Genomic DNA, 27,928 nt, shown 5'->3' with positions numbered 1-27,928 from the left:
ATAGAATTCCGGGTAGAACTGGGATATGGGAGTGGCGTGGTCAGATATGCCACTAGCCCATACAGGGTGCGTTGGCGAAAATTTGAAAAAGGAGCCACATCGTCTGGGCAGACACGGCCATGCACCAATAAACTCGGCTTGGTGAATGGGGTAGGATTTCAGCTCCCATTCCCTGCCTTAGCTGGATGCCTTGCACTGGGTGCAACCTGCATGTAGGTGGCAGTCCTAGAGGGATGGCTCAGTGGCGGTGCAAGCAGAAGATGGTCATCTGGCCAATGATCTGTACAGCTCCATTCCTCGCTGGACTGATTTAATTTGTCTGGAGGAGTTCGGTCGGGTAGGGATCTTTTCTTCTCACCACTTCTGATGATTTAGCTGAAGAACGAGATCTCCCCGATGAAAAAAGTCCATTTTCAGGTTCAAGTGTGCAGATGGCTGTGCAGCCTCCAAGTGGGCTTTCATGGTTTAATCTTAGGAAATAGCCCAATGTTGATTCTTGAGTCCTAAAAAAAATATGCTGTCGATCTGGTTGTAGATGAGCTTTGCAATTTCCCTTTTCTCTCAGCGCCTCAGCTCGGCCGCCTCACGCCAGGGATCGTACGGAGGGGCAGCGTGAGGAGAGAGGAGCGGGCGGGGAGCCACTGGGCTGCGCCCCAGTCCCAGGCAGGCTGGCTGGGGGACCAGGGCCGTGCACGTCCCCACCCGGATGGCGCGGCCAAGCGGGCGCATGGTGTTCCGCGCCCTCCAGGCTGACTCCCGGAACATGTATTTCTTTTTAATTAAAAATATTTTGGAGGACTTCCCTGGTGGCGCAGTGGTTAAGAATCCACCTTGCTGGGCTTCCCTGGTGGCGCAGTGGTTGAGAGTTCGCCTGCTGATGCAGGGGACGCGGGTTCGTGCCCTGGTCCGGGAGGATCCCACATGCCGCGGAGCGGCTAGGCCCGTGAGCCATGGCCACTGGGCCTGTGCATCCGGAGCCTGTGCTCTGCAACGGGAGAGCCCGCAACAGTGAGAGGCCTGCGTACCGCAAAAAAAAAAAAAAAAAAAGAATCCACCTTGCCAATGCAGGGGACATGGGTTCAAGCCCTGGTCTGGGAAGATCCCACATGCCACAGAGCAACTAAGCCCATGTGCCACAACTACTGAAGCCCACACGCCTAGAGCCCGTGCTCCGCAACAGGAGAAGCCACCGCAGTGAGAAGTCTGCGCACCACAACGAAGAGTAGGCCCTGCTCGCCTCAACTAGAGAAAGCCCACACGCCACAGCGGAGACCCAGTGCAGCCAAAAAAAAATATTTTTTAAAGTAACGCATGCTCATTGAAGAAAAATTTGAAGATGTTAACATCAAAAGAAGAGTATAATCATCCAGAACTAACCACTGTTAACATTTGGTGTATAGCCTTCCACTCCTCGGAAAATATGTTTCCACAGAGTTAGGTTTATACTATGTATGTGTGCATGTGTGAATATAAAATAATGTGTTTATACATTGTATATAGAGTTAACATGTTATAAGCATTTTGTTACACATTTTAAAGTATTTGGGAGCTTGGTTCTTAATGACCACATAATATTCCATAGTTATTTACCATTTATATTGTTTCTAAATTTTACTCTGGTATAAATTAAATTCAGCATTTTAAAGATAGTATTTAGGAGTAGATGACCTTTGTATGTTCAGAAAGAGCTATAATTATTCATGCTCTCCTCTGATAATTTCTTTTTTGGGTTGTAGTCTAATGAAACTATACATACCCATGTGTGCTTGCATGCACACACATAAATACATGTGTGTATTGTATATTTAATTTTTAAAATTTTTTAATGAAAGGTCATTGGATGCTTAAAGTAGTGATTTTTATAAAACAAAGTTGAAAACAACCAGTAGTAGCAGAATGGTTAGGCAAATCAGGATATATTGACCTTGTATTCATGCATATTGACCTCCTAAAAGTTTGTGAACCCTGTCAGTAACTGGAAAATTATATGCTATAAGAAAAATAGCAGGACTTTCCTGGTGGTCCAGTGGTTAAGAATCTACCTTCCGATGCAGGGGATGCAGGTTCGATCCCTGGTCAGGGAACATACCCACGTGCCGTGGGGCAACTAAGCCCATGCGCCACAGCTACTGAGCCCGTGCTCCACAACTACCAAGCCCTTGCACTCTGGAGCCCACACGCCACAACTACTGAGCCCGCATGTTCTGGAGCCTATGCGCCACAACTAGAGAGCCTGCGCGCTGCAACTACTGAGCCGATGTGCTCTGGAGACCACACACCACAATTAGAGGCCCATGCACCACAACGAAGAGCCCGTGCACTGCAACAAAAGATCCCGCATGCCGCAATGACATCCCACATGCTGCAACTAAGACCTGATGCAGCCAAATAAATAATAAATAAAAATTTAAAAAAAAGAAAAATAGCATACCATGTCCACATAAATTTTTAATTGTGGAAAAACAAGTATTGAGGAGTATTTAACACCTGGGTTTCTTTAGTAGTCTGTTTAGGGCCTTAGTCTGTTCTCTATGTTAATCTGTGCTGTGATGTGAAGGCATTTCAGCTGCAGTGAAATGAGCATTGTGATTAGCAGTGTGTGCTTTGGTGTCAGACTAGATTGGGGTTTAACTTCTGTCTCCAAAGTACACTGGGCCATGTGAACTTGTTAATCTCTCTTAAGCCTGTTTCTCTTGTGGAAATGAGAGTAAAATAGGTTAATATTTGTAAAGGTCTAAGTTCCTTCAGTTAAGAGATTGGCAAAGATCAGAAGTTTTGATACTCTGTCAGTGAGGATGTGGAAAAAAATCGGTGTATTCATACATTGTTGGAGGGACTATATATTGAACAGACCTTTTTTGAGAGGTTAATTTGGCACTGTCTGTCAGCATCAACAGTGCACGTAACCTTGATCCAGTAATTCCGCTTGTAGGAATTCATCCTACAGATGTACTGAATTTGCACGTGTGTGCAGAAACATACCATGATAGGACAGTGAAAGAATGAAAACAATTTAAACATTCATTTATAGGGGACGAGTTAGGTATAGAGTGCCCATACAACGAAATGCTGTGCAACTGTTTGAAAAATGTAGTAAACTTTGTAATGGGGAATGTGGTTGAAAATTATGTCACCTTCTCAACTTGTTCCTCAAACTCGTATGTTCATAAATAAGCATATATTTTTAACTAAACGAATAGCTGCTGCTCTGCACCTTATGTTTTTCACTCAACAACCTGTCTTAGCAGTTGTTCCATTTCAGTACATAACAGACCAGCCTCGTTACTAATAGCTGCATAGGATTTTGTTGTATGGGTGTACCGTGATGGACTTAACCCATTCTTTACTCATGGAAATTTCAGTTGTTTCCAGTTTTCATTTCTTTTATTTCTTATGTAAATTTCCTTGGATGCTTTGGGCACATACAGGAGTATATTTGTAAGAAAACTTACTGGAACTGGAATTGTTAGGTCAATGAGTAGTCAGTTTTTATTTATTTATTTATTTTTTAGAGAAACACTTTATTTTTGGCTGTGTTGGGTCTTTGTTGCTGTGCACGGGCTTTCTCTAGTTGTGGCGAGCGGGGGCTACTCTTCGTTGCGTGGGCTTCTCATTGCGGTGGCTTCTCTTGTTGTGGAGCACGGGCTCTAGGCCTGTGGGCTTCAGTAAGTTGTGGCTCACGGGCTCAATAGTTGTGGCTTGCAGGCTCTAGGCATGCAGGCTTCAGTAGTTGTGACGCGCGGACTCTTGAGCTCAGGCTCAGTAGTTGTGGCACACGTGCTTAGTTGCTCTGCAGCATGTGGGATCTTCCCAGACCAGGGCTCGAACCCGTGTCCCCTGCATTGGCAGGCGGATTCTTAACCACTGCACCACCAGAGAAGTCCCCAGTTTTTAATTTTTAATAGATATTACCAAGTGGTTTTCCATAGAGATATTTACTAGTTTATACGACCTTGAATAATGTATGAGTGAAAAAAGCAAGGCCCAGGACATTAGAATATGGGATCTGATCTCATTTGTGTTAAAAAAAATGAGAAGATGGAATTAGAACATGTACTTTTGTGTGCATAGGATATATTTGGAAGGATACATTAGAGTCACTCCACAGTTGCTTCTGGGGAGAAGAACTGGGAATTTAGTGGAATGGAAACTTAGCATGAACCTTTTTGTACTGTTTGAGTTTTCTATCATTGTGTATATTACTTTTTCAGTTAAAAAAAACTGATCAAAATAAAATGTGCGAAAAACAGCTAAGTGAATATATTTGGATATATGCACTCTTAATTTTTCTTTAATGCATAAGGTCTCTGGGGGATCTGGAGTCAGGCATCAACCCCCGTACGTGCGTCCTGGCTGTGACACAAGTTATCAGGGTGGCAGTCATAGTCATGGATTTTCTTTCTTTTGCGTATTGTTATAAATCGTATACATACGATAAAGTATCTTCCTCATAGAGTAAAACAACATTTTGTACTATAGTGGTTGTTTTAAACAAGAAAGACCATCCTAATGCAGTTGTGTGCTCTGTTTCTAGTTCAGGATGTTTATGATTATTTCCGGGCTGTCCTGCAGCGTGACGAGAGAAGTGAACGAGCTTTTAAACTAACCAGAGATGCTATCGAGTTAAATGCAGCCAATTACACAGTGTGGTAAGTAAGACACCTCGTTAATATTCCCTGTCTGAATGTCGCAGGTTTTAGTTTGGATGACTTTTTTCTTAACGATAATTTTTATCAAAATAACAATTCACATATGAGTTTAAAAGTCAGAGACTGAATGAAAAATAGCAATCTCTGCTCTATTCCTTCTCATTACAGAGTCCCACTCCCCGGAGGCAACAATTCCTAGGTGTTTTTTCTTAAAATCACCTCTATATTCTAAATCATATGCTTGATTATTTTTAATTTTTTCACTTTACACATTACTCCTGCTATGGAAGATACAGAGTTCAGTCTCCTATACTGTCTCCATCACAGTAATCAGTTCATGGTTCATGCAGACCCACATTTCATCATATATTTATATTTCCTTTAACAGATTGGCTTTTTTATTTAGTTTTGTTCTCTTTTTACCAGCAAGTTATCTGTCTCCCCGACTCTCTGCTCATGTAGAATGTCGCGTTACTGTTGAGCACAGCAGGTAACCCTTCAGTTCCTTCCTTTCTTCTCCAAGGACTTGGGCACCGTGTGTCTGGTCCATAGCTCTTTCCTGTGTCGGGTCCCTGTTTCCTAGATCCCACATCTTTCTCTTTCCTGCTTTACTCTCATTTTATAGACCAGATCCTTGAATAGAAGAAAACTCTTAGAAGGCTGTGATGGAAATTGTTACTGAGGTTTCGTAAATTTAAAAGTGTCTTCAGTCTCTTCGAGCTTTAGTGATAGAATTCTAGATTGGAAATCATTCTCCGTTAGATTTTTAAAACTGTCTTTCTGTTTCTTTCAGCCTCTATTGAGAAGATTCCCATTCCTTCGTTTTAACCTTTTCTTTAGCTTTGGGAAATTTTTTTTTTTTTATGTTCTTTTGATAATGTCTTCTCTCTTTCCTCTGTTGGCTCTCTCTGGAATGCCTTTTAGTTGCATGTTGTACTTCTGAGGTTGTCTTTTCTTACTTTTATCTGTTTTTATTTACTTTTGAGATTTTTTCAGCTTTATCTTCTAACCTATCTGCACTCATTTTTAATTTACAAGAGCTCTTTTTATCTTCTCTGAGTATTCTTATTTAATAGCATCTTGTTTATTTCATGGGTGGGATATGTTTTCATTTTTCTGTTTATTTGTTTTGGTCTCTTTAATGTAAACATTTTTCTCAAATGAATGGTAAGTTCTTGGCTCTCCTTTCATACTTACAGTGGAAGCAGGAAAATGATTTGGCATCCCTGCGTGTTGCAGGACTTGTCACCGAGAGGGGTTTACCGTGAAGTTAGTGTGGAGGCATGGCTGCTTTGTTTGACGTCTTCACATGTCAGTATTTCTGGGTTTTTTCTCTTGACTACTTTGTTTCTCTGAAGAAGAGCTGCCTGAAGAATGTACATTTGGCTGCCACAGTTCTGGGGGTCAGTTCTGGCAGGGGAAGACAGGGGTGGGGGGCATCTCAGCTGTTCAGTGTATCAGCGTTAAATTTCCTTGTTTCCAGCCTTTACTTCACCCTGCCTTCTGCTGTGTCTGGTATTTCTTTCTGCTTTGGATTTTTCCAGAAAATAAAGCCACTTGTCTGCTGCCCAGGCTTTTTAAGAAAACCCTAGTCCTCCTTCTCCTATGTGTTTTCTTTACTTCCACAAAACACTTCACTTCTGGCGCTTCTAGTCACTGAATGTGTGTGGGATTTTTCCCCTACCAGGCAGTGCCCTGTGACACCACCTGGGTGTCCTACAGTTTAACTCAATTCTAACACTGTCTACCTGGAGGTAACGTCAGATCCCACAGGTTAAGGGCTCGGTCCCACAAGCCTGCCCCACCCCAATGCCAGTCGCACATCCTGTGCTTCTGACTGGTGGGCCATAAATCAGAGGTTCCACAATTCCCTCCTTGGGTTCAGCTGATTTGCTAGAGCAGCTCACAGAACTCAGTGAAACACTTACTTATGTTTACCAGTTTATTAAATGATATGATAAAACACAGAGATGCACAGCCAGATGAAAAGGTGCATAGGGTGACATCTGGGAGGGTCCCGAGCACAGGAGCTTCTGTTCCTGTGGGGTTGAGGTGCATCACCCTCCTGGTACATGGATGTGTTCACCCACCTGGAAGCTCTCTAAATCCCCTACTGTTGGGATTTAATGGTGGCTTCCTCACGTGGAAACGATCGATTATTAACTCCATTTCCAGCCCTTCTCTCCTGTCTGGAAGATGGGAGGTGGGGCTGAACATTCCAAGTTTCTAATCAAGGCTTGGTCTTTCTGGTGACCAGGAGCCATCCAGGAGCCCAACCAGAATCACCTCAGTAGAAGGGATGCCCGAGTGCTCTTATCACTCAGGAATTTACAAGGGTTTTAGGAGCTCTGTGTGAGGAAGAAAAAGACAGACAGACAGACACACACACCCAGGTTGGGAGATGTTGTCACCTCTCTGCTCAGGGTTGGGGGAAGGATCTTGGCTGCTGAGGACCCTGTCTACATTTTAAAATGTTTTCAGCCCCACCCTTGACTTCCAGTTTCGGAAATACCTGATACATCTGATTTCTGAACCTTTCTTCCTCAGTTGACAGGTTTTTAGCACTTTCTGGTTTTCTAAGTCAGTCAAAACTTATCAGCTTACCATTTTCCATCGTTTTGTTGACCTCTTCCAGTTGCTGTGGTATCCCCTCATCCTTGTGGATTTATACCCTTTTTATTTCTTTACTGTCATTTTAGTAGGATTATCTAGAGCTGTTAGGGTGATCTTCTATCACTTTATGTCTCTAATATGCACATTTTTAGCTTGTAAGAAATTCCTGACTGTACACAGCTCAGAGCAACTTAGAATGCATTTAAAATTTCCTAAGTTTATTTGCTGTTTTCTTAAAAACAGTATACCTGAAATTACCCATATGAACCAGGCTGCCTGTATGTGTATGTGCTCTGTGAAGCCTTATTTTCTTTAAACTAATTATAATAGAGGAATACTGTCATTTCCTCTATTTAGCATTTCATTTTAAGAGATAACTTTTAAAGTAGTTTTTTGGGGGGTTGGAGTCAAGATGGCAGTATGGGAAGACACAGAGTTGGCGTCTCCCCACAACTAGGGCGCTTGCCAGACACTGGTGGGGGACCTCGATGCCCAAGGAGATGGGAGGAACCCCCAAGTGAACCGGTAGGACGTGGGGGGACTGAGCAGGGAGGAGAAGTGGAGGCCAGACAGGACCAGCGCCCCTGAGGGGTGGCTGAGAGGGGAGGGGTTCCTATGCCTGGAGGGACCCTCGGGGGCTCGGATTGGAGCGGGCAGAGTGCCCAGCATTTGCCCTACTCACTTGAGCCTGGGAAGCCTGCTGGGCTCCCAGGCCGGATCTCCCGCCCTCCAAAGCCCCCTCCAGGATGCATGGGTCTTGGAGGCATAGGAGGGAGGACGGGGGAGAGGAGGAGAGGCAGCAGGAGGGGCCCTCCAGGACGGCAGGAGCAGGAGAGGAGCAGAGGGTGTTTGCCCCGCCCACTTGGGCCCAGGAAGCCAGCTGGGCTCCCAGGCCGGGTCCCCCGTCCTCTGAGACCAGAGGCAGGCCTGGGCCCCTTCTGTTCCATTGAGCCTAAGCCCCACCCCCCCACACACACACCCCCAGGGCCTTTTCCAGCTGTGTGAGTCCTAAGCATAGGCCCCACCCACTGCCCAAACCTCACCCTTGCTTAGGCCCCACCCTCCACAGCCAAGGCGTTTTCTACCTTTTTTTTTTCTTCCTTCTGCTCTTTTTTTTTTTTTCCCTTCTGCTCTTGTTTACTATTGTGATTCTGTTTTACCTTATGGTTGTTTCATCTATATTTTTATTTTTATACTCTTTCTAACATACCTGTTAGTTTCCTAGTCTAATTTTATTTTTTACCCTTTCTTCTTCTTCTTATTTATTTATTTATTTTTTTGCTGCTCTGCGCAGCTTTCAAAATCTTGGTGCTTGAGCCAGGGGTAGGACTGAAGCTCCTGTGGTAGGAGTTCCGAGTCTGAACCACTGGACTAACAGAGCACCTCAGACCCCAGGGAATATTCATTGCGGTGAGGTCTCCCAGAGGTCCTCATCTCGGCACCAAGACCCAGCCCTACCCAACAGCCAACAAACTCCAGTGTTGGACGCCTCAGGCCAAAGAACAAGTAAGACAGGAGCACGATCCCACCATCAAAAAAAAAAAAATGAGACTGCTAAATATATATCACAGGTGAAGGAGCAAGTTAAAAACATAAGACCAAATAAATGAAGAGGAAATACGCAATCTACCTGAAAAAAAATTCACAGTAATGATAGTAAAGATGATTCAGAATCTCAGAAATAAAATGGAGGCACTGATTGAGAAAATACAAGAAATGTTTAACAAAGATCTAGAAGAACTAAAGAACAGAGAAACAGAGATGAACAACACAACTGAAATGAAAAATACACTAGAAGGAATCAATAACAGAATAACTGAGGCAGAAGAACGAATAAGTGAGCTGGAAGATAAAATGGTGGAAATAACTGCCGAGGAACAGAATAAAGAAAAAAGAATGAAAAGAATTGAAGACAATCTCAGATAGCTCTGGGACAACACTAAACGCACCAACATTCAAATTATAGGGGTCCCAGAAGAAGAAGAGTAAAAGAAGTGGTCTGAGAAAATATTTGAAGAGATTATAGTGGAAAACTTCCCTAACGTGGGAAAGGAAGTAGTCACCTAAGTCCAGGAAACACAGAGAGTCCCGTACAGGATAAACCCTAGGAGAAACACCAAGACATACTAAAACTAACAAAAATTAAATACAAAGAAAAAATATTAAAAGCAGCAAGGGAAAAACAAAAATAACATACAATGGAATCCCCAAAAGGTTAACAGCTGATTTTTCAGCACAAACTCTGCAAACCAGAAGGGAGTGGCAAGGTATACTTGAAGTGATGAAAGACAAAAACCTACAACCAAGACTGCTCTGTCCAGCAATGATCTTATTCAGATTTGATGGAGAAATTAAAAGCTTTTCAGACAAGCAAAAGCTAAGAGAATTCAGTACCACAAAACCAGCTTTACAACAAATGCTAAAAAACTTCTCTAGGCGGGAAACACAAGAGAAGAAAAAGACCTACAAAAACAAACCCAAAACAATTAAGAAAATGGTACTAGGAATATACATATCGATAATAACCTTGAATGTAAATGGATTAAATGCCCCAACCAAGAGACACAGACTGGCTGAATAGATACAAAAACAAGATCCATATATATGCTGTCTACAAGAGACGCACTTCAGATGTAGGGACACGTACAGGTGGAAAGTGAGGGGATGGAAAAACATATTGCATGCAAATGGAAATCAAAAGAAAGCTGCAGTAGCAATACTCATATCAGATAAAATAGACTTGAAAATAAAGACTGTTACAAGACATAAGGAAGGACACTACATAATGATCAAGGGATTAATCCAAGAAGAAGATATAACAATTATAAATGTTTATGCACCCAACATAGGAGCACCTCAATACATAAGGCAAATGCTAACAACCAGGAAAGGAGAAATCGACAGTAACACAATAATAATAGGGGACTTTAACAACCCACTTACCAATGGACAGATCATCCAAACAGAAAATAAAGAAACACAAGCGTTAAATGACACAATAGACCAGATAGATTTAATTGATATTTATAGAACATTGCACCCAAAAGTGGCAGAATACACTTTTTTTTCAGGTGCACACAGAACATTCTCCAGGATAGATCACATCATGGGTCACAAATCAAGCCTCGGAAAATTTAAGAAAATTGAAAGCATATCAAGCATCTTTTCTGACCACAATGCTATGAGATTGGAAATCAGTTATAGGAAAAAGACTGTAAAAAACACAAATACATGGAGGCTAAACAGTGCACTACTAAATAACCAAGAGATCACTGAAGAAATCAAAGAAGAAATAAAAAAATACATAGAAACAAATGACAACAGAAACACAACCGAAAACCTATGGCACGCAGCAAAAGCAGTTCTAAGAGGGAAGTTTATAGCAATTCAATCTCACCTCAAGAAACAAGAAAAGTCTCAAACAATCTAACCCTACACCTAAAGGAAGTAGAGAAAGAAGAACAAAGAAAACCCAAAGTCAGTAGAAGGAAAGAAATCATAAATATCAGAGCAGAAATAAATGAAATAGGAATGAAGAAAACTATAGCAAAGATCAGTAAAACTAAAAGCTAGTTCTTTGAGAAGATAAACAAAATTGATAAACCCTTAGCCAGACTCACCAAGAAAAAAAGGGAGGGGATGCAAATCAATACAATTAGAAACGAAAAAGAAGAAATCACAACGGACACCACAGAAATACAAAGGATTATAAGGGACTACTACAAACAACTATATGCCAGAAAAATGGACAACCATGAAGAAATGGACAAATTCTTGGAAAGGTACAATTTTCCAAGAAAGAAGTAGGAAGAATTAGAAAATATAAACAGACCTACTGCAAGTAATGAAATTGAAACTGTAATTAAAAACCTTCCAACAAACAAAAGTCCAGGGCCAGATGGCTTCACAGGTGAATTGTATCAAACATTTAGAGAAGAGCTAACACCCATCCTTCTCAAACTCTTCCAAAATATTATAGAGGGAGGAACACTCACAAATTCATTCTACAAAGCCACCATCACCCTGATTCCAAAACCAGAAAAAGATATCACAAAAAAAGTAAATTATGGACCAATATCACTGACGAACACAGCCACAAAAATCCTCAACAAAATACTAACAAACAGGATCCAACAACGTATTAAAAGGATCATACACCATGATCTAGTGGGATTTATCCCAGGGATGCAAGGATTCTTCAGTATACGCAGATCAATCAATGTGACACACCATATTAACAAATTAAAGAATAAAAAAGTATATGATCATCTCAATCGATGCAGAAAAAGCTTTTGACAAAATTCAACACCCATTTACAAAAACTCTCCAGAAAATGGGCAAACCCATTATCTGGAAACAATCCCATTTACCATTGCAACAAAAAGAATAAAATACCTAGGAATAAACCTACCTAAGGGGGCAAAATACTTCTACTCAGAAAACTATAAAGCACTGATGAAAGAAATCAAAGATGATGTGAACAGATGGAGAAATATACCATGTTCTTGGATTGGAAGAATCAATATTGTGAAAATGACTATACTACCCAAAGCAATCTACAGATTCAGTGCAATCCCTATCAAACTATCAATGGCATTCTTTACAGAATTAGTGCAAAAAATTTTACTATTTTGTATGGAAACACAAAAGACCCCGAATAGCCAAAGCAATCTTGAGAAAGAAAAACAGAGCTGTAAGAATCAAGCTCCCTGACTTCAAACTATACTACAAAGCTAGAGTAATCAAGACAGTGTGGTACTGGCACAAAAACAGAAATATAGATCAATGGAACAGGATATAAAGGCCAGAGATAAACCCATGCACATATAGTCACCTAATCTATGACAAAGGAGGCAAGAACATACAATGGAGAAAAGACAGCCTCTTCAATAAGTGGTGCTGTGAAAACTGGACAGCTACATGTAAAAGAATGAAATCAGAACACTCCTTAACACCATACACAAAAATAAACTCAAAATGGATTAAAGACCTAAATGTAAGACCAGACACTATAAAACTCTTAGAGGAAAACATAGGAAAAACACTCTTTGACATAAAACACAGCAAGATGTTTTTTGTCCCACCTCCTAAGAGTAATGAAGATAAAAACAAAAATAAACAAATGGGACCTAATTAAAGTTAAAAGCTTTTGCACAGCAAAGGAAACCTAATCAAGACGAAAAGACAGCCCTCAGAATGGAAGAAAATATTTGCAAATTAAACAATGGACAAAGGATTAATCTCCAAAATATACAAACAGCTCATGGAGCTCAATATCGAAAAACAAACAACCCAATTAAAAAATGCGTGGAAGGGCTTCCCTGGTGGCGCAGTGGTCGAGGGTCCACCTGCCAATGCAGGGGACACGGGTTCATGCCCCGGTCTGGGAAGATCCCACATGCCGCGGAGCGCCTGGGCCCGTGAGCCATGGCCGCTGAGCCTGCGCGTCCGGAGCCTGTGCTCTGCAAGGGGAGAGGCCACAACAGTGACAGGCCCGCGTACCGCAAAAAAAAAAAAAAAAAAAAATGCGTGGAAGACTTAAATAGACATTTCCCCAAAGAAGACGTACAGATGGCCAAGAGGCACATGAAAAGATGCTCAACATCACTAATTATTAGCAAAGTACAAATCAAAACTACAGTGAGGTATCACCTCACACCAGTCAGAATGGCCATTATCAAAAAATCTAGAAATAGTAAATGCTGGAAAGGGTGTGGTGAAAGGGAACCCTCCTGCACTGTTAGTGGGAAGGTAAATTGATACAACCACTATGGAGAACAGTATAGAGGTTCCTTAAAAAACTAAAAATAGAACTACCGTGTGATCCAGCAATCCCACTATTGGACATATACCCTGAGAAAACCATAATTCAAAAAGAGACATATACCACAATGTTCATTGCAGCACTATTTAGAATAGCCACGACATGGAAGCAACCTAAATGTTCATCGACAGATGAATGGATAAAGAAGATGTGGCACATATATACAATGGAATATTACTCAGCCATAAAAAGAAACAAAATTGAGTTATTTTTAGTGAGGTGGACAGACCTAGAGTCTGTCATACAAAGTGAAGTAAGTCAGAAAGAGAAAAACAAATACCGTATGCTAACACATATATATGGAATCAAAAAAAAATGGTACTGCTGAACCTAGTGGCAGGGCAGGAATAAAATCGTAAACATAGAAATGGACTTGAGGACACGGGGTGGTCGGGAAACTGGGGCAAAGTGAGAGTAACATCGACATGTACACTACCAAATGTAAAATAGATAGCTAGTGGGAAGCAGCAGCATAGCACAGGGAGATCAGCTTGGTGCTTTGAGACCACCTAGAGGGGTGGGATGGGGAGGGTGGAGGGAGGCTCACGAAGGAGGGGATATGAGGATATATGTATACATATGGCTGATTCGCTTTGTTATACAGCAGAAACGAACATAGTATTGTGAAGCAATTATGCTCCGACAAAGATGTATTAAAAAAAAGAAAATAAAAAAATAAAGTAGTTTTTTGTCTCATTATATATTGAGTTGGAATATTTTGAAATTTTGAAGTGAAAATAGACTAGAACTAATCATGTCTTTAGGGAAAAGGTTTTTTTAATGGTTTGACTTCACCTGTGAAAAAATTAAAGAGAAACTTGTTTCATTTATAAGTAACATTTTTAGGGTGGTTCTAAAAATAAAATATATGATAATGTTTGTAATGAAATTAATTTATTATATGAGTAATGTATCTAAATGAACAGCTTATACCATATGGGGAAAGAGATGTTTTTGATTCTTGTGTAATAGAACACTAGTAACCAGAGTATTACCTGGAAATAATCATTTGTTGGTTGTCTTTTCTTCTGTCTCACATTTGCTGCCTTTCACTATTTTGCTTCAAAATGCCTGATTCTTCCATTCATCAGATAGTTGTATGAGTTTGGACAACGACAAGCAGTTAAGTTGCTAAATTACTGGTTATATAGAATACCTACCAAAAATGTGTCTATGTTGTTGTCTTGTGACTTCATTTGATACTGTGGCTGGGCAATTTATGTGGAGTAATGAGACTTTGGATGCTTGATGTTTGCTGTAGGCATTTTCGGAGAGTTCTCTTAAAGTCACTTCAAAAGGATCTACATGAGGAAATGAACTACATCACGGCAATAATTGAGGAACAGCCCAAAAACTATCAAGTTTGGTAAGATGAAAATAGGAAGGAAATAAGTCACTATGCTAATAGTACCTGCCAATGGGTGACGAAACCATAGGGAATTGTTTTTTTCTTTATGATTACAGTGCTTGCATTGGAGCTAATGTCACCAGGCTTAACGGTGTTGTTGGGAGTACCTGAGATAACTTTATGTTTAGTGCTTGAAGTGGTGCTTGACCCATAGTTAACACTCAAATGTTTGCTGCCGTAATTATTTCAGACTTCGACATTAGCACGTAATAGTACTAGAGTCAGGAAAAAAATTGAGTGAAAAATCTGAAAAAATGTTTCTATTCAGTGTGTTATAAAATGACTCTCTGGTATTTCATCTTTTATTCATTTGTTTATTAAAAATTTCTTATTGATGTTGGGGGTACAAAAATGAATGCGACACCATCTAAAAGGGAAAGCAAATAATAAAACCAGTTATTTTACAGAGCAGTGTGAAAAATATAATGTTAGGGTTTTTTACAGTGTGTATTTGTTCTAAAAATTAAGCCCCTAACTTAGCTTAGACAAGAGGATGGGGGAGCAGGACACAGTGGGGGAAAAGAGAAGTTAGGGAACAGGAGGACAGAGAACAAATAGGAAAGAAAGAAAGAGTCCGGACAGTACCCAGCATTTAGTGAGCCCCCCATGAATGGTAGCGACTGTGGTGATGGAGGTGGCGGTCGAGGAAGAGGAGATGGAGGAGGTGGCGTTGCCGTGGTCATGGTGAAGGAGAAGCAGCAGCGTGGTGACCGTCAAGAGCTGTCTCCACTTCTGTGCCACTGACTGCCTGCTCTTCATGCAGGGCTTGCCTCCACTGGATGTTTTTCCAGGGTAATGACTGGCACACACACCCTGTCTTTATGCCTGAGATTTAAGGATGATTTCTGAGAAGAAAGACTGCTGAGGCAAAGAGAATATTCCGGGGAGAAGAGGCATGAAAGAGCTTGGTGCACTCTGGGAACTGCATGTAATTCCATGTGATTAGAGTACATTTGGGGGCCCTAGGACGAGATCATAAAGGGCCTTATGAACGTTGGTAAGGGTTTGGGGATTGATCTTAGCTGCAGTGGAGACCTCCTGACAAATTTTAATTAAGGAAGTAGTATGATTAGATTTGTGTCTCAGGAGCTTTACCCTGACAGCAGGGTGGAGGATAGCGGAACAGGCTCACAGTTCTGGTGGGCCATTGGCAGTGTGGGAGCCAGGGGAGAGTGTGGTAGGGTATGGGAGAGAGAAGGGTAGATGTGAGAGAGGTTTTGGAGGCAGAAGCAACAGGCTTTGAAGGTAAACTTATCAGGGGAGTGACAGAGAAGAATGATGTCTGTATTTTTGGCTTGACCATTGGGTGAATGGTGGTGCTGACCACTTGGGGAATTTTGGGAAACAAAGCAGCACATTTTTGCGAAAGGAGGGTGGATTCAGCACTAGAAAAGTAGAACTTGATGTGCTTATGGAAAACCTGTGTAAAGTTGTCCAGTTGTCCAGTAAGTGACTGAAAAATGCTTCTCTGGAGTGGCAGTCACAGCTCTGGATGAGGATGCTCAAGGAGAATTAGAGAAGGTTGGGGACAGAACACTGGTGAGCATCAGTGTCAGAGAGGCGGAGAGGTGGTCCAGGACGACTGAGGAAGGAAACCAGAAGCTAGTGTCCTCACAGAAACCAAGAGAAGGGAGAGTTTCAAGAAGAAAGGGGTGGATGGCAGTATCAGCTGCTGCTGAGAGGTCGAGGAGAGCAAGGGCTAGAGATGACCCATGGGATTTTTAAGTTAGGCAGTTGCCAGTGACTGGTCTTGGCACGAGCAGTCCTCCCACCAGGGGCGGGGCAGGGCAGGGGTGGGAAGAGGAAATGAGCCACGGAGCAGTGCTTGAATCGCTGATGAGAGAGAAGACGGAGCAAGCAGCTAGTCAGGGCTGTGTCTTTGGGTTTTGTTTTTCCAAAGTGGCAAGGACTTCATGGTGTGGGGAGAGTTACTAGAAAGAGAGAAGGTGAGAATTCTGGAGAAAAGGGGGATAGAGCAACGGCTTGCTTGGAGTTGGGAAGAGATCCAACACATAGGTTAGCCTTAGGAGAAGGAACAGCTCCCCAGCTGTGGACACATGCGGAGAGTGAACTGCTCTCTGGCCCAGTTGGCTAATAATAATCTGCATGATCAAATACGGTCGTTAAGGAGTACAAACCATAAGTAGATACTTAATTTTCAAAGAATTAGAACATAATAGATCTGACAGTGAGTAACTGAACATTTGGCAAAGCATGGAAGTGCTAGCTGTTGTGGATTTCCATTTGTAGAATTTTAAACAACTTTACCTGTGTAGCTTCTTTCTTTGTAAGTGCATGATGGTTGCATTCCTGAGAAATTGCCTTATGAAAGAGCTGTTTTATTGACAAAAGTGATTAGCTAGAGAGTTTCAGTCCCTCATTTAAAAGGCATTGACTCTTCGGAATTAAGGTGCTTTTATATAAATATTTGGAGGTTGTAGCTCCAGAAGGGAGTTCCCTGGTGGTCTAGTGGTTAGGATTCAGCGCTTCCACTGCCGTGGCCCAGGTTCAGTACCTGGTCGGGGAACTGAGATCCCACAAGCTGTGTGTTGTGGCCAAAAAAAAATCCAGAAAAGTACTTGAAGAGATATATAAACTATGTACCATTTTATCTTAAAAGAAAAAAAAAATCCAGACATCACAAGCATTCTCAGCATTTGATTACATCTAGTTTTTGCTGAAGAGAAGTAGCTTCTTTTTCTGGACGCTGCAGATACTGTCATTAACACGTTGTCACCTATCGTTATGAAAAACAAAATACAAGACATCCAGAGTGGGCTTCCCTGGTGGCTCAGTGGATAAGAATCCACCTGCCAATACAGAAGACACAGGTTCGAGCCCTGGTCCGGGAAGATCCCACATGCCACGGAGCAGCTAAGCCCGTGCACCACAGCAGCTGAGCCTGCGCTCTAGAGCCTGTATGCCACAACTACTGAGCCCACGTGCTGCAACTACTGAAGCCCACATGCCTAGAGCCCGTGCTCCGCAACAAGAGAAGCCACTGCAATGAGAAGCCCACGCACTGGAACGAAGAGTAGACCCCGCTCGCCGCACCTAGAGAAAGCCCGTGTGCAGCAATGAAGACCCAACACAACCAAAAATAAATAAAATTTTAAAAATTTAAAAAGAAAAAAAGAAACCCAGAGCAGTTGCTGTTGGAAACCTAGCAGTTTTTAATTACGGTACATTTTAAATTGCCCACTCCGCTAGTTGCTATCATAACTAGTATAGTACAAGTAATGCAAATCCTGTATGCCACGTCACTTTTTATTAAATTCACTATGAAAACTTATGCTGTAAGATCAAACCCCTGTATTTAATTAATACTCTTTAAATCATAGAACATCAGAGAGAGCTTCTTAGTATTTTTTTCTGAGAAGTCATTTTGACACACTGGAGGACCTAATTCTTAAGTTTTTCTTGAATTATAGAATTTACCAGTAACCTGGAAAAATAAATTATTACTGTGCTCACTGACTTGGAAGACTTCTTAAATTATTTGGAAACCGTTCCCTCTAGGATCTTCCTCTTGGTAGTTTCTTGCCTTAATATTCTCTAAGATGAATTTTTAAATTTTCCATGCATGTAGAATAGGTCACCCATTAAGCATTAAATCTTTCCCCTTTCCCCCATCATCCCTGCGCACTTTTAGTATAATGAGTACTAATGGGTTTTTTTAAAAAACAGCTTCACTGAGATATAATTCACATATCGTACTATTTACCCATTTAAGGGGTATATATGTGCAGCCATCACCACAGTGAATTTTAGAACATTTTCACTAATAGATTTTTATAAATATTTCAGCTAAAGAAAATTATAAAAATAGAACCCGGTAGAGAACTCTTAGAAGTATTTTCCTGGTACAGAAACTCCTCTTTCGACAGACTTGCAACTTGTCATAGCTACTTGCCAGAGAAGAAGTGAATTCCATTCTGCCCACAAACTGGTGGAATAAGAAGTTGCTTGAATGGTGGCACTTAGGACTTAAGGAAAACTGACAGCATGTTGATAACCAGAGGGGCTTCCATACTTGATAAAATAGTATCACATTTCCCATAATCTCATTGTGACATCTGGGCATGTTGAAAAATTCTTTCACACGTATTGTGGTTGTCAAGAGATTACTGTACTTTCAGATTTAGCTTGAGATAAACCTTCTTTAAGCTCTTATTATCTGGTTTCATTTTACGTGCAAATCACTGTTTTATGTTTCTCAGCTGTTACTTAGTGTTCTGAAATTTTTTCTCATAGTGTTTATTCTGTAGTACCTTTTCTTTCTAGTAGAGTCTTGAGAATTAGAGATAAATTGCTGTTTCTTGAGTGTCCCTCCACATCACCTAACACATGCAGCGGATACTTTCGTTTTGGGGTAAATTAACACGAAACTTCTTCTCTCGACTTTAGGCATCATAGGCGAGTGCTGGTGGAATGGCTGAGAGACCCATCTCAGGAGCTTGAGTTTATTGCTGATATTCTTAATCAGGATGCAAAGAATTATCACGCCTGGCAACATCGACAATGGGTTATTCAGGTATTGCCTTTCTTGTGTTTTACAGATTTTTATTTTTTTAACTGAATTAAATAATTAATTACTATTAAATTGTAGTATACTTAAACACACATGTAGATCATTACAAACAATATATAATGACTAAGAATTATTCAGATACTTAATTAAACCTGACATCCTTCATGTTGGTTAACCTTTATAATCTCTGGATATGTTGGTGAGTAACTTCACATTAAAGAATAATAATAGTGACTTTTTAAATACTTTTTGGATTGAACTTGAGTCATGTATTTGCTAGCAAATTGAATAGAAAAAGTAGTTGTAAATTTTTTATACAGCTGTGTTGTTTTAATTAACAAGGACATATTACATATTAAGGTTTTGCATGCTTAAACTTTGAAATATGATTTTACAGTAACTGTTGTATATTTTATTTCTGCCCACTTGTTAAAATTTTATGCTAAATCCTGAATAGAAGAAAACAGTTATGGGACTTCCCTGGCGGTTCACTGGTTAAGATTTTGCCTTACAATGCAGGGGGTGCAAGTTCGATCCTGTTCAGGGAGCTAAGATCCCCCATATCTTGGGGCCAAAAAACAAAACATAAAACAGAAGCAATATTGTAACAAATTCAATGACAACTTTTAAAAATTGGTCCACATCAAAAAAATCTTTAAAAAAAAAAGAAAAAATAGTTATAACTCCCACTCTGGGCATTTTTATTTATTCCAGCAAACAATTGTAGTGTTGTGTCCAGTGAATTTTTTCCAGGGATTGCTACTTTCTGCACTGTTCATTATACCAAGAGTATTTCACCAAAATATTTATTGCTTAAAAATTTAAACTTTTCCTAATTTGATTAAAGGAATACATTTTCTAAAGACATTTAGTATTTTTTTTATGAAATTCTAGTTTTTTGCTAGTATCAAATAAGCAATGTATCTCCGTTAGCTTTTTCATAGTTAACATCCCCAACTTTTGTGGCATTTGTACGTTTTGACCTTTTACTCCTTTTTCAAATTGTCTTTGTTAGTTCTCTCCATAATTTTTTAAATTAAAACAGCTTTGTAATGTAAAAATTTATATCTAAATCCAATTGTATATTTATCTACATGTATTTTAGCATTTTTGAATACTTCCCTTTTACTTAATATATGTAATAATGTCAAATCACATCAAATTAATATACAATAGTACAGTTAATCATTGTCTTATCACTGAGTTTGGTTTTTTCCTTCCACATTTTTACTGTAAACAATGCATAAGCATTTAGTTAGATATGCTTTCTTTTTTTTTTTCTTTTGATTTAATTCTTTAGAGTAGTTCTTGGGTCAAAGTTAAAACATGCTGCTTGGTATCTAAATTGTTTTCCACAAGATGCTCCTGAATGACAGCCACTCTGGGTGTTCACTCTCACTTCCTCATTTTTCCTTCCTCATCGCCATTCCTCTGTCTTTGATGACTTGTCTTGCCCCGCCATTTCCTTGACCTTCAGCATCCCTCTCCAAATATGTGATGAGTCCATGTCTTCAGTTCTACCTGCTTAGCTTTGCTGAAGTTTTATTTATTTATTTTTGTTGTTAATAAATGATAGGACATTTCTAATTGGATGTTTTATTTTGTATTTTCTTTTAGGAATTTAAACTTTGGGATAATGAGCTGCATTATGTAGACCAACTTCTCAAAGAGGATGTGAGAAATAACTCTGTCTGGAACCAAAGATACTTCGTAATTTCTAACACCATGGGCTACAATGATCGTGCTGTATTGGAGAGAGAAGTCCAGTTAGTAATCTTCGCTTGTTCACTCATTAAAAGAATATTTGTGTGCCTACCATGTCTCATGTTACTACTGAGATACAGGGCATAAAGGCGTTGGGATACAGCAAAGATCAAGATTGCCCCAGTCCTACCCTCATGGAAGTAATAGGACAGAATACTTAGGTGAAACCTATAATGATAAATTTACGAATAATATAGTGTATAGCAGCGGTCCCCAAGCTTTTTGGCACCAGGGACTGGTTTCGTGGAAGACAGTTCTTTCACGGACCGGGGATGGGGTGGGGCTGTGGCGGGAATGGTTCAGGTGGTAATGTGAGCGATGGGGAGTGGTCCACGGCCTGGGGGTTGGGGGCCCCTGGTGTATAGTAAACCTTTACTTTGTAGTGCCTTAAGTTTCTTAAAATATTGTTGCTACTGTAGAGGCTTAAGTTTCTTAAAATATTGTTGCTACTGTAGATTGAGAAGAACTCAGATTTCATGGTGTCTAGGAAGCTTTATTTTAAAACTATCTCATTAAATTTTAGATAACAGTCCCCAGATGCCATGTTACTCTAGTGCAGGGTTTGGGCCAATGAGTCTTTGTTGTCCTGTGCATTACAGCATGTGTGGCTCCATTCTCAGCCTTTATGCCCTATATCTCAGTAGTAGACCCCACCCCAGCCCAAATCACCCCCAGTTGAAAACTGCTGTAGCATACAAAATGCTGTTATAAGATCTAGAAATTTCTGAATTGGCATGAATTTCTATATTCTATCCATAAACCTCTTTTCTGACTTTGTCTAATTTGTCTCAGTGTCTTGTTTGAAATTTGAATATGTTTATTATCTTTATAGCCTGATGAGATCATAGTCATATTTTAATTATAAAAGTTGTTTCAACAGCTCCTAGGAAGAGCTGATTTCATGGTACATCTGCCTCTCATCTCCCTTGCCCTTACTTCTGCTTGGATCAGGGCAGTTGGCTCTAATTTTATCTGTTCTATATATAGGGTTCCGGTGATTTAAATTTTAAAAAAGCACACACACACAGTCTCCAATCTAGTGTCCTATCTTAACTCTCTTCTCCAGGCTTCTTTCTTTATAATATTCATAATTTTCATAATACTGAATGAGTTTATTATTACTTTCTGTGAAAAAAAATGCTGTTAAAACAGCACTGCAACAAAACTAAGATTACTAAACTTTAGTCAGTCACTAATTTGAGCAAGTGTATAGTGAAGCAAAGTTCTGTAACTCCCTTGGAATTTTTTGTAACTGGATATAAATTACAATTAATAATCTGGTTAAGGGGAAGAGAAAAGTAGGGAGCGTCCATTTGGAATGGAATTACATCATAGTTTGCAGGTACTCTTGTTTTGGAATATAAGAAATATGCTGTTGTTGGTTTCTTATTTTTATTCTTTTTCTATATAATCTCCATGCTTGTCTCTTTTTTATTATAGCTTCCAGGATTATTTAGTTCTCCTTTTTCAATGAGTAATGATTTTTCTGGCATAAGTAGATCTTAGACATTTTCCCCAAGATTGCTTCAGCGAAAAAAGGACAGTCTCCTTGTTGTAGCTGACATCTCCTTCAGAGGGCAGTCTCCAACATTAACTTCTTTTCCATTTGTGAACTGAGCCTTCGTATTACTTTGTAAATAAGAATTGACCATTGCAGCCACGAGGGAGTCTCTAATTCAGATATAACCTAGGGAGGTACCAAGTCCACCAGCAGAGATAAGTGAAAGCTCATGTCCAGGCTCTGCCACCACCATAGGAAGACTGTTTCTCATTATTGCACTGCTCTTGCAGAGTTATACACATGTTTATTTGTGGTCTTTTTCTTACAGGTACACTCTGGAAATGATCAAACTAGTACCACATAATGAAAGTGCTTGGAACTATTTGAAAGGGTAAGAGGTTGTTTTTGCTTTTTTTTTTTTAACCTGCTAACATGAGTCATCTTGGAATATGTTCCATAATCAGATTCCAAAAGGACACTAAAGAATTTTCCATTTTTCTGGATCTAAGAGCAGAAGTGTAATAGCGTTATGATAACACCTAAGAACAGTACCTTCTACCCTTTCCTTAACCTCCCAGGCACATACCAGCACAGTTTTTAGAATAGTCCATGAGTAGACAGTGACACAATTTTAACTGCATTTATGAATCCTGGTGTCTTTATGTCACAGAATGGAACACACACACCAGTTTCTGTTCAGCTCAGGATCACGGGAAGACAAGACAAATCACTTAGAAACAGATTGCACAGACACATAGCCACCCTTTCTGTTGTCATTTCCGGAGATCTCCTGTTACAAGTCTCACTCCTTAAATCAGCAAGGTTTCTCTTGCCACTGACATCACCCGGCTCCTTGTCAAACTTAAGGGTCTCCAAGGAAACAGGCCCAAAATGCACAAAGCATGGAGCTCAGTCACATTTGGAGATCTGTCAGAGGTTGGGGCCTATAATATCTGGAGAGCTAAAGGGATGAACAACCATCTCAAGACACAGAAATGTCTCTCCTGTTTTTTTCCTTCACTTTTAATTTTAAGAAAATGGAGTTTTTTTCCTTTAATTTTGTATGTTGCAGTTTGACTTACAAATGATTATTTTTAAACTTCATTATTCTTTTTAGCTAATTTTACCCAGCTCTTAATTATGTATGATAAAGCTCACATTTAATTTAAAAATTTCATTTCATTTCAACCTCATTCAAAATGTTTCCTTTTCTTGCTTATATTACAGGGGTCATTTTCTCTTGATCTTTCTACTATTTTTGTTCTTCCCTCTAAAAATTGGGAATAATTTTTTTTTTTTTTTTTAGGATTTTGCAGGATCGTGGTCTTTCCAAGTATCCCAACCTGTTAAATCAATTACTTGGTTTACAACCAAGTCACAGTTCCCCCTACCTAATTGCCTTTCTCGTGGACATCTATGAAGACATGCTAGAAAACCAATGTGACAACAAGGAGGACATCCTTAATAAAGCATTAGAGGTAAGCTGGCAGGACTCAGCGATTTCTTCTTGGAGTCTCAAAGCTGGGTCTGCCCAGCGACACGAGTATTCATGCCCCTTTCAACACAGCCACTCAGAATTCCGTGCAGGGCTATTCTGCTGTTTAGGGTGACACCCATATCACTAGTGCACATAGTATGTGACTCTAGTTGTGTATCTCATTTGATCATGACCTGAATGAAACTGTACTAGTCCAAATGCATTTGCCCTAGGGATTGAATTACACATTTCCTTTAATGAATTTTTGTTGTTCATTTTCAGTTATGTGAAATCCTAGCTAAAGAAAAGGACACTATAAGAAAGGAATATTGGAGATATATTGGAAGATCCCTTCAAAGCAAACACAGCACAGAAAGTGACCCACCTACAAATGTACAGCAATAACACCATCTAGAAGAACTTGATGGGATGCTTTTATTTTTCTAAGAGACTCTAACGCAGGAGTTAAAAACCAGAGCGATCATCCCCTTTGCCTGTGGTGTGAAACGTACATTACACGGGCACTGCTTTTTAACATGAACCCAGTGTGATGCTCCTGGGGTGCTAATGCTGTTCAGACTGGTTCTGAGTGATTTGATTCTTGTTAAGCAGAGTGATTCAGGGGAGGGAGGAGAAACAGGAAGTCCCCAGAGGAACTTGGTAGCCTTTCAGCATTCACTGTAACCCCTTAGCAGCAACTGCCCTAAACGGTGTATGTGTCAGGATTTGCAGCGTTAATGTTTGCAGGCAACGCGTATGTGAAGGATGTGAGTCACTTACATTTCAGTTCAGAAAGCAGGGAGTGCAGTTGTTACATTAGAGCTGCTCTGCCACACTCACAGTATCTTGCTATCACTGTAACCAACTAATGCCAAAAGAATGGTTTTGTAATAAAATTATAGCTGTATCCTAAAACAATTGCCATAGTGGTTTGACTTTTTTTTTTTTTTTTTTTTTTGCGGTACATGGGCCTCTTACTGCTGTGGCCTCTCCCGTTGCGGACCACAGGCTCCAGACGCACAGGCTTAGCGGCCATGGCTCACGGGCCCAGCCGCTCCGCGGCATGTGGTATCTTCCCGGACCGGGGCACGAACCCGTGTCCCCTGCATTGGCAGGCGGACTCCCAACCACTGCGCCACCAGGGAAGCCCCGGACTTTTTAAATAGCATTTAACTATATACAGGGGACATTGTCTTGGCTTAGAAAAACAATTGAGGAAGGATATATTGCTATAAAACTGAAGAAACCAGAAACATGACTATGTTAAAGGAAATGTAATTAAAATGTGAAGTGGTCAGTTCTTGACTACAAGCAACAAAATTCACTCAAGGTGGTTTAAAACTCACAGGGTTTATTGAGGTATATAGGTAGCTCACAGAATAATTACCCGATCTTCCGAAATATGTCCCAAAACCCCACTGCAGAACTGGAGCATCACATTGCTGTTGCCTGTGCTGGGATCAGGAACTGCTGAGTGAGGCTGCCAGCTCCATGTCCACTTCCACCACCTTCCACGCAGGCTCACCTGCTTCCCTTCCCACAGGACGTGGCTCCAAAGTAAAGGCTCACTTTAGTGCATCTGATTGGAAAGAACCTAAAGGACATCGAACACCCTTAACTGCAAAAAGGCATCTGGGAAATGTAGTTTATAGCTTTCCAGCCTCTACGCTTCAGGAAGACTTGCTAGAAAGGAGTTGAAGGTTAACAAGCGAGTTTCTGTGTACCTGCACATAATTAAATCTCACCTTACCAATAAAGAATTTTTGTTCACTGTTCAAAGCACCAGACTATAACTAAAGAAATTATATAGAGTAGAACGGGGAATTCCCTGTCAGTCCAGTGGTTAGGACTCAGCCCTTTCACTCAGGGGCCTGGGTTCAATCCCTGATCAGGGAAGTAAGATCCTACAAGCTGCGTGGTGTGGCAAAAAAACCAAAAAAAAAAAAAAGAACAGTTATCTCAAGAATTCAGAAAATAACGATATATTTTTTAAAATATTTATTTATGTATTTGGCTGCACTGCGTCCTAATTGCAGCATGTGGGACCTTTAGTTGCAGCGTGTGGGATCCTCAGCTGCAGCACGCGAACTCTTAGTCGTGGCATGCGGGATATAGTTTCCTGACCAGGGATCAAACACGGGCCTTCTGAATTAGGAGCACAGAGTCTTAGCCACTGGACCACCAGGGAATTCCCACAATATTTTTTTTAAACAAACTTTTTTTTTTCTGGCCATGCTGTGCAGTTTGTGGGAACTCCCAATAACAGTATTTTAATAATTCCTGGAGAAACTACCATATGACCCAGCAATCCCACTCCTAGGCATATATCCAGAGAAAATCATAATTCAAAAAGACACATGCACCCCAATGTTCACTGCAGCACTATTTACAATAGCCAAGACATGGAAGCAACCTAAATGTCCACCAACAGAGGAATGGATAAAGAAGATGTGGCACATATATACAATGGAATATTACTCAGCCATAAAAAGGAACGAAATAGTGCCATTTGCAGAGATGTGGATGGACCTAGAGACTGTCATACAGAGTGAAGTAAGTCAGAAAGAGAAAAATATCGTATAATATCACTTATACGTGGAATCTAGAAAAATGGTACAGATGAACTTATTTGCAAAGCAGAAATAGACACACAGATGTAGAGAACAAACATGGATACCAAGGGGGAATGGGTGGGGTGGGATGAATTGGGAGTTGGGATTGACATATATACACTACTATGTATAAAATAGGTAACTAATGAGAACCTGCTATATAGCACAGGGAACTACTCAGTGCTCTGTGGTGACCTAAAAGGGAAGGAAATCTAAAAAGGAGGGGATATATGTAAGAGGGGATATATGTATATGTATAACTGATTCACTTTGCTGTACAGCAGAAACTAACACAACATTGTAAAGCAACTGTACTCCAATAAATTTAAAAAAACACTAATTAAAAGGAAGACCGGTCTGATTAAAAACAAACAAAAAACCCCAAAATAACTAGGATAATGGTGAAAAAAAATTCCTGGAGAAAATATACTTTGTGGGTATTTAACATTTTACATGTCAGTTTTTGTTTTTAGACTCCAAAAATCTCTGAATTTATATTTGAAATTTGCATAAAGTGTCATCCCTATGTAGACAATTTCAAAGGTGTCATGAAAAAAAATTGTACAGAAAGGTTTTCATAAGATGGCATTTACTCTCAGAAACTACCTTGTCAGTGTACCCAAATTGATTAGATTCAGGGCTGCTGACTCAACAAAGCTCGTAAGAGACTTTAATAAAAAGCATAATGGCAGTTTACTAATTTACACTGAGAAATGTAACAGGCGGACCAAGCAATTGCACCAGCCTAGCCACTTAGCATTTTCTGCCTGAAGTTTAACTAGGTGGCAATTCATTTATCACAAGGTTGCTTAGTGAGTATGGAATCAGGTGAGGAGGCCCCATGATTCAAGTGTATAATGACTTATTTTGATGATCCTAATGAGGGTCATCTCCTGATGGGCAGCTGAATACAGAGACCTGGCAGTGCACTTTTTTCATTGGACTAACAATTAAAATGTGGTCTGTGGAGGGGCTGTTAGCTCAAAATTATTTATCCAATAATACTTTCACTGTGTTGCTATCTGCACTGCTGGCGCATAAACAGTGGGTCAAACTGCTGGTGCCTTAGCACAAATCAAGGCAGTGGTACTGAGTACTCATTGTTTTCTTCACTGCCATGCATTCACTGAACAATGTACTGGATGAATCAGTAATTATATATTTTATTCACAGTACTCATGGTCTCTTCAGTATTTTGTGTGACTGAATGGAAGTATGCCTAAACTTCTTGGTTGTCTTGAAGAAAAGCATTTGTGCAATTGTGTAAGTTGTGGCCCAAACAGGCCACTCTTCTTGGAATGCCATTTGTACTTGAACAACTGAGTGTTTATTGCCAATCATAAAATTTGAGCTTTTGAGGGAAAATTTTAATCTACCACAGTCAGCTTGACAGCTTCCCGCTACCTTCTGATGAAATCAAAGTGATGATATTAATGAATTATTAATTCATTATTATTGAATCAATAATAAATAGTTAAATGTATCCACAATTGGTGGATCCGTATAGCTCAATGGACCAATATTTTCCAAATGACCCATCTATGATATT

At 40.2% G+C, this 27,928-nt stretch overlaps 2 protein-coding genes across 5 annotated transcripts in view; both read left to right on the top strand.

Annotated features, from left to right (window-relative positions):
• Positions 1-4,585, top strand: part of HOOK3 (hook microtubule tethering protein 3) — a 139,909-nt gene extending 135,324 nt beyond the window's left edge. For all 3 annotated transcript variants that reach the window (XR_007474572.1, XR_007474571.1, XR_007474573.1), the window contains one exon: positions 4,535-4,585. The gene's annotated coding sequence lies outside the window, so the exon portion shown is untranslated. The remainder of the gene's footprint in view (positions 1-4,534) is intronic.
• Positions 1-24,685, top strand: part of FNTA (farnesyltransferase, CAAX box, alpha) — a 30,264-nt gene extending 5,579 nt beyond the window's left edge. Inside the window, exons 3-9 of one of the 2 annotated variants that reach the window (XM_012538784.3) lie at positions 4,535-4,649; positions 14,348-14,452; positions 18,902-19,028; positions 20,643-20,791; positions 22,619-22,681; positions 23,597-23,768; positions 24,050-24,685. In XM_012538784.3, the coding sequence (XP_012394238.1) occupies positions 4,535-4,649; positions 14,348-14,452; positions 18,902-19,028; positions 20,643-20,791; positions 22,619-22,681; positions 23,597-23,768; positions 24,050-24,172 (854 nt within the window). In that variant the 3' untranslated portion in view covers positions 24,173-24,685. The remainder of the gene's footprint in view (positions 1-4,534; positions 4,650-14,347; positions 14,453-18,901; positions 19,029-20,642; positions 20,792-22,618; positions 22,682-23,596; positions 23,769-24,049) is intronic. The other variant, XM_033415361.2, reaches the window with a different exon arrangement.
• Positions 24,686-27,928: the final 3,243 nt, after the last annotated feature.

The sequence above is a fragment of the Orcinus orca genome, chromosome 21 (assembly GCF_937001465.1).
Source record: "Orcinus orca chromosome 21, mOrcOrc1.1, whole genome shotgun sequence".
Lineage (NCBI taxonomy): Eukaryota > Metazoa > Chordata > Mammalia > Artiodactyla > Delphinidae > Orcinus > Orcinus orca.
Note: the sequence above shows the minus strand (reverse complement) of the source record. Positions and strands in the feature narration are given on the sequence as shown.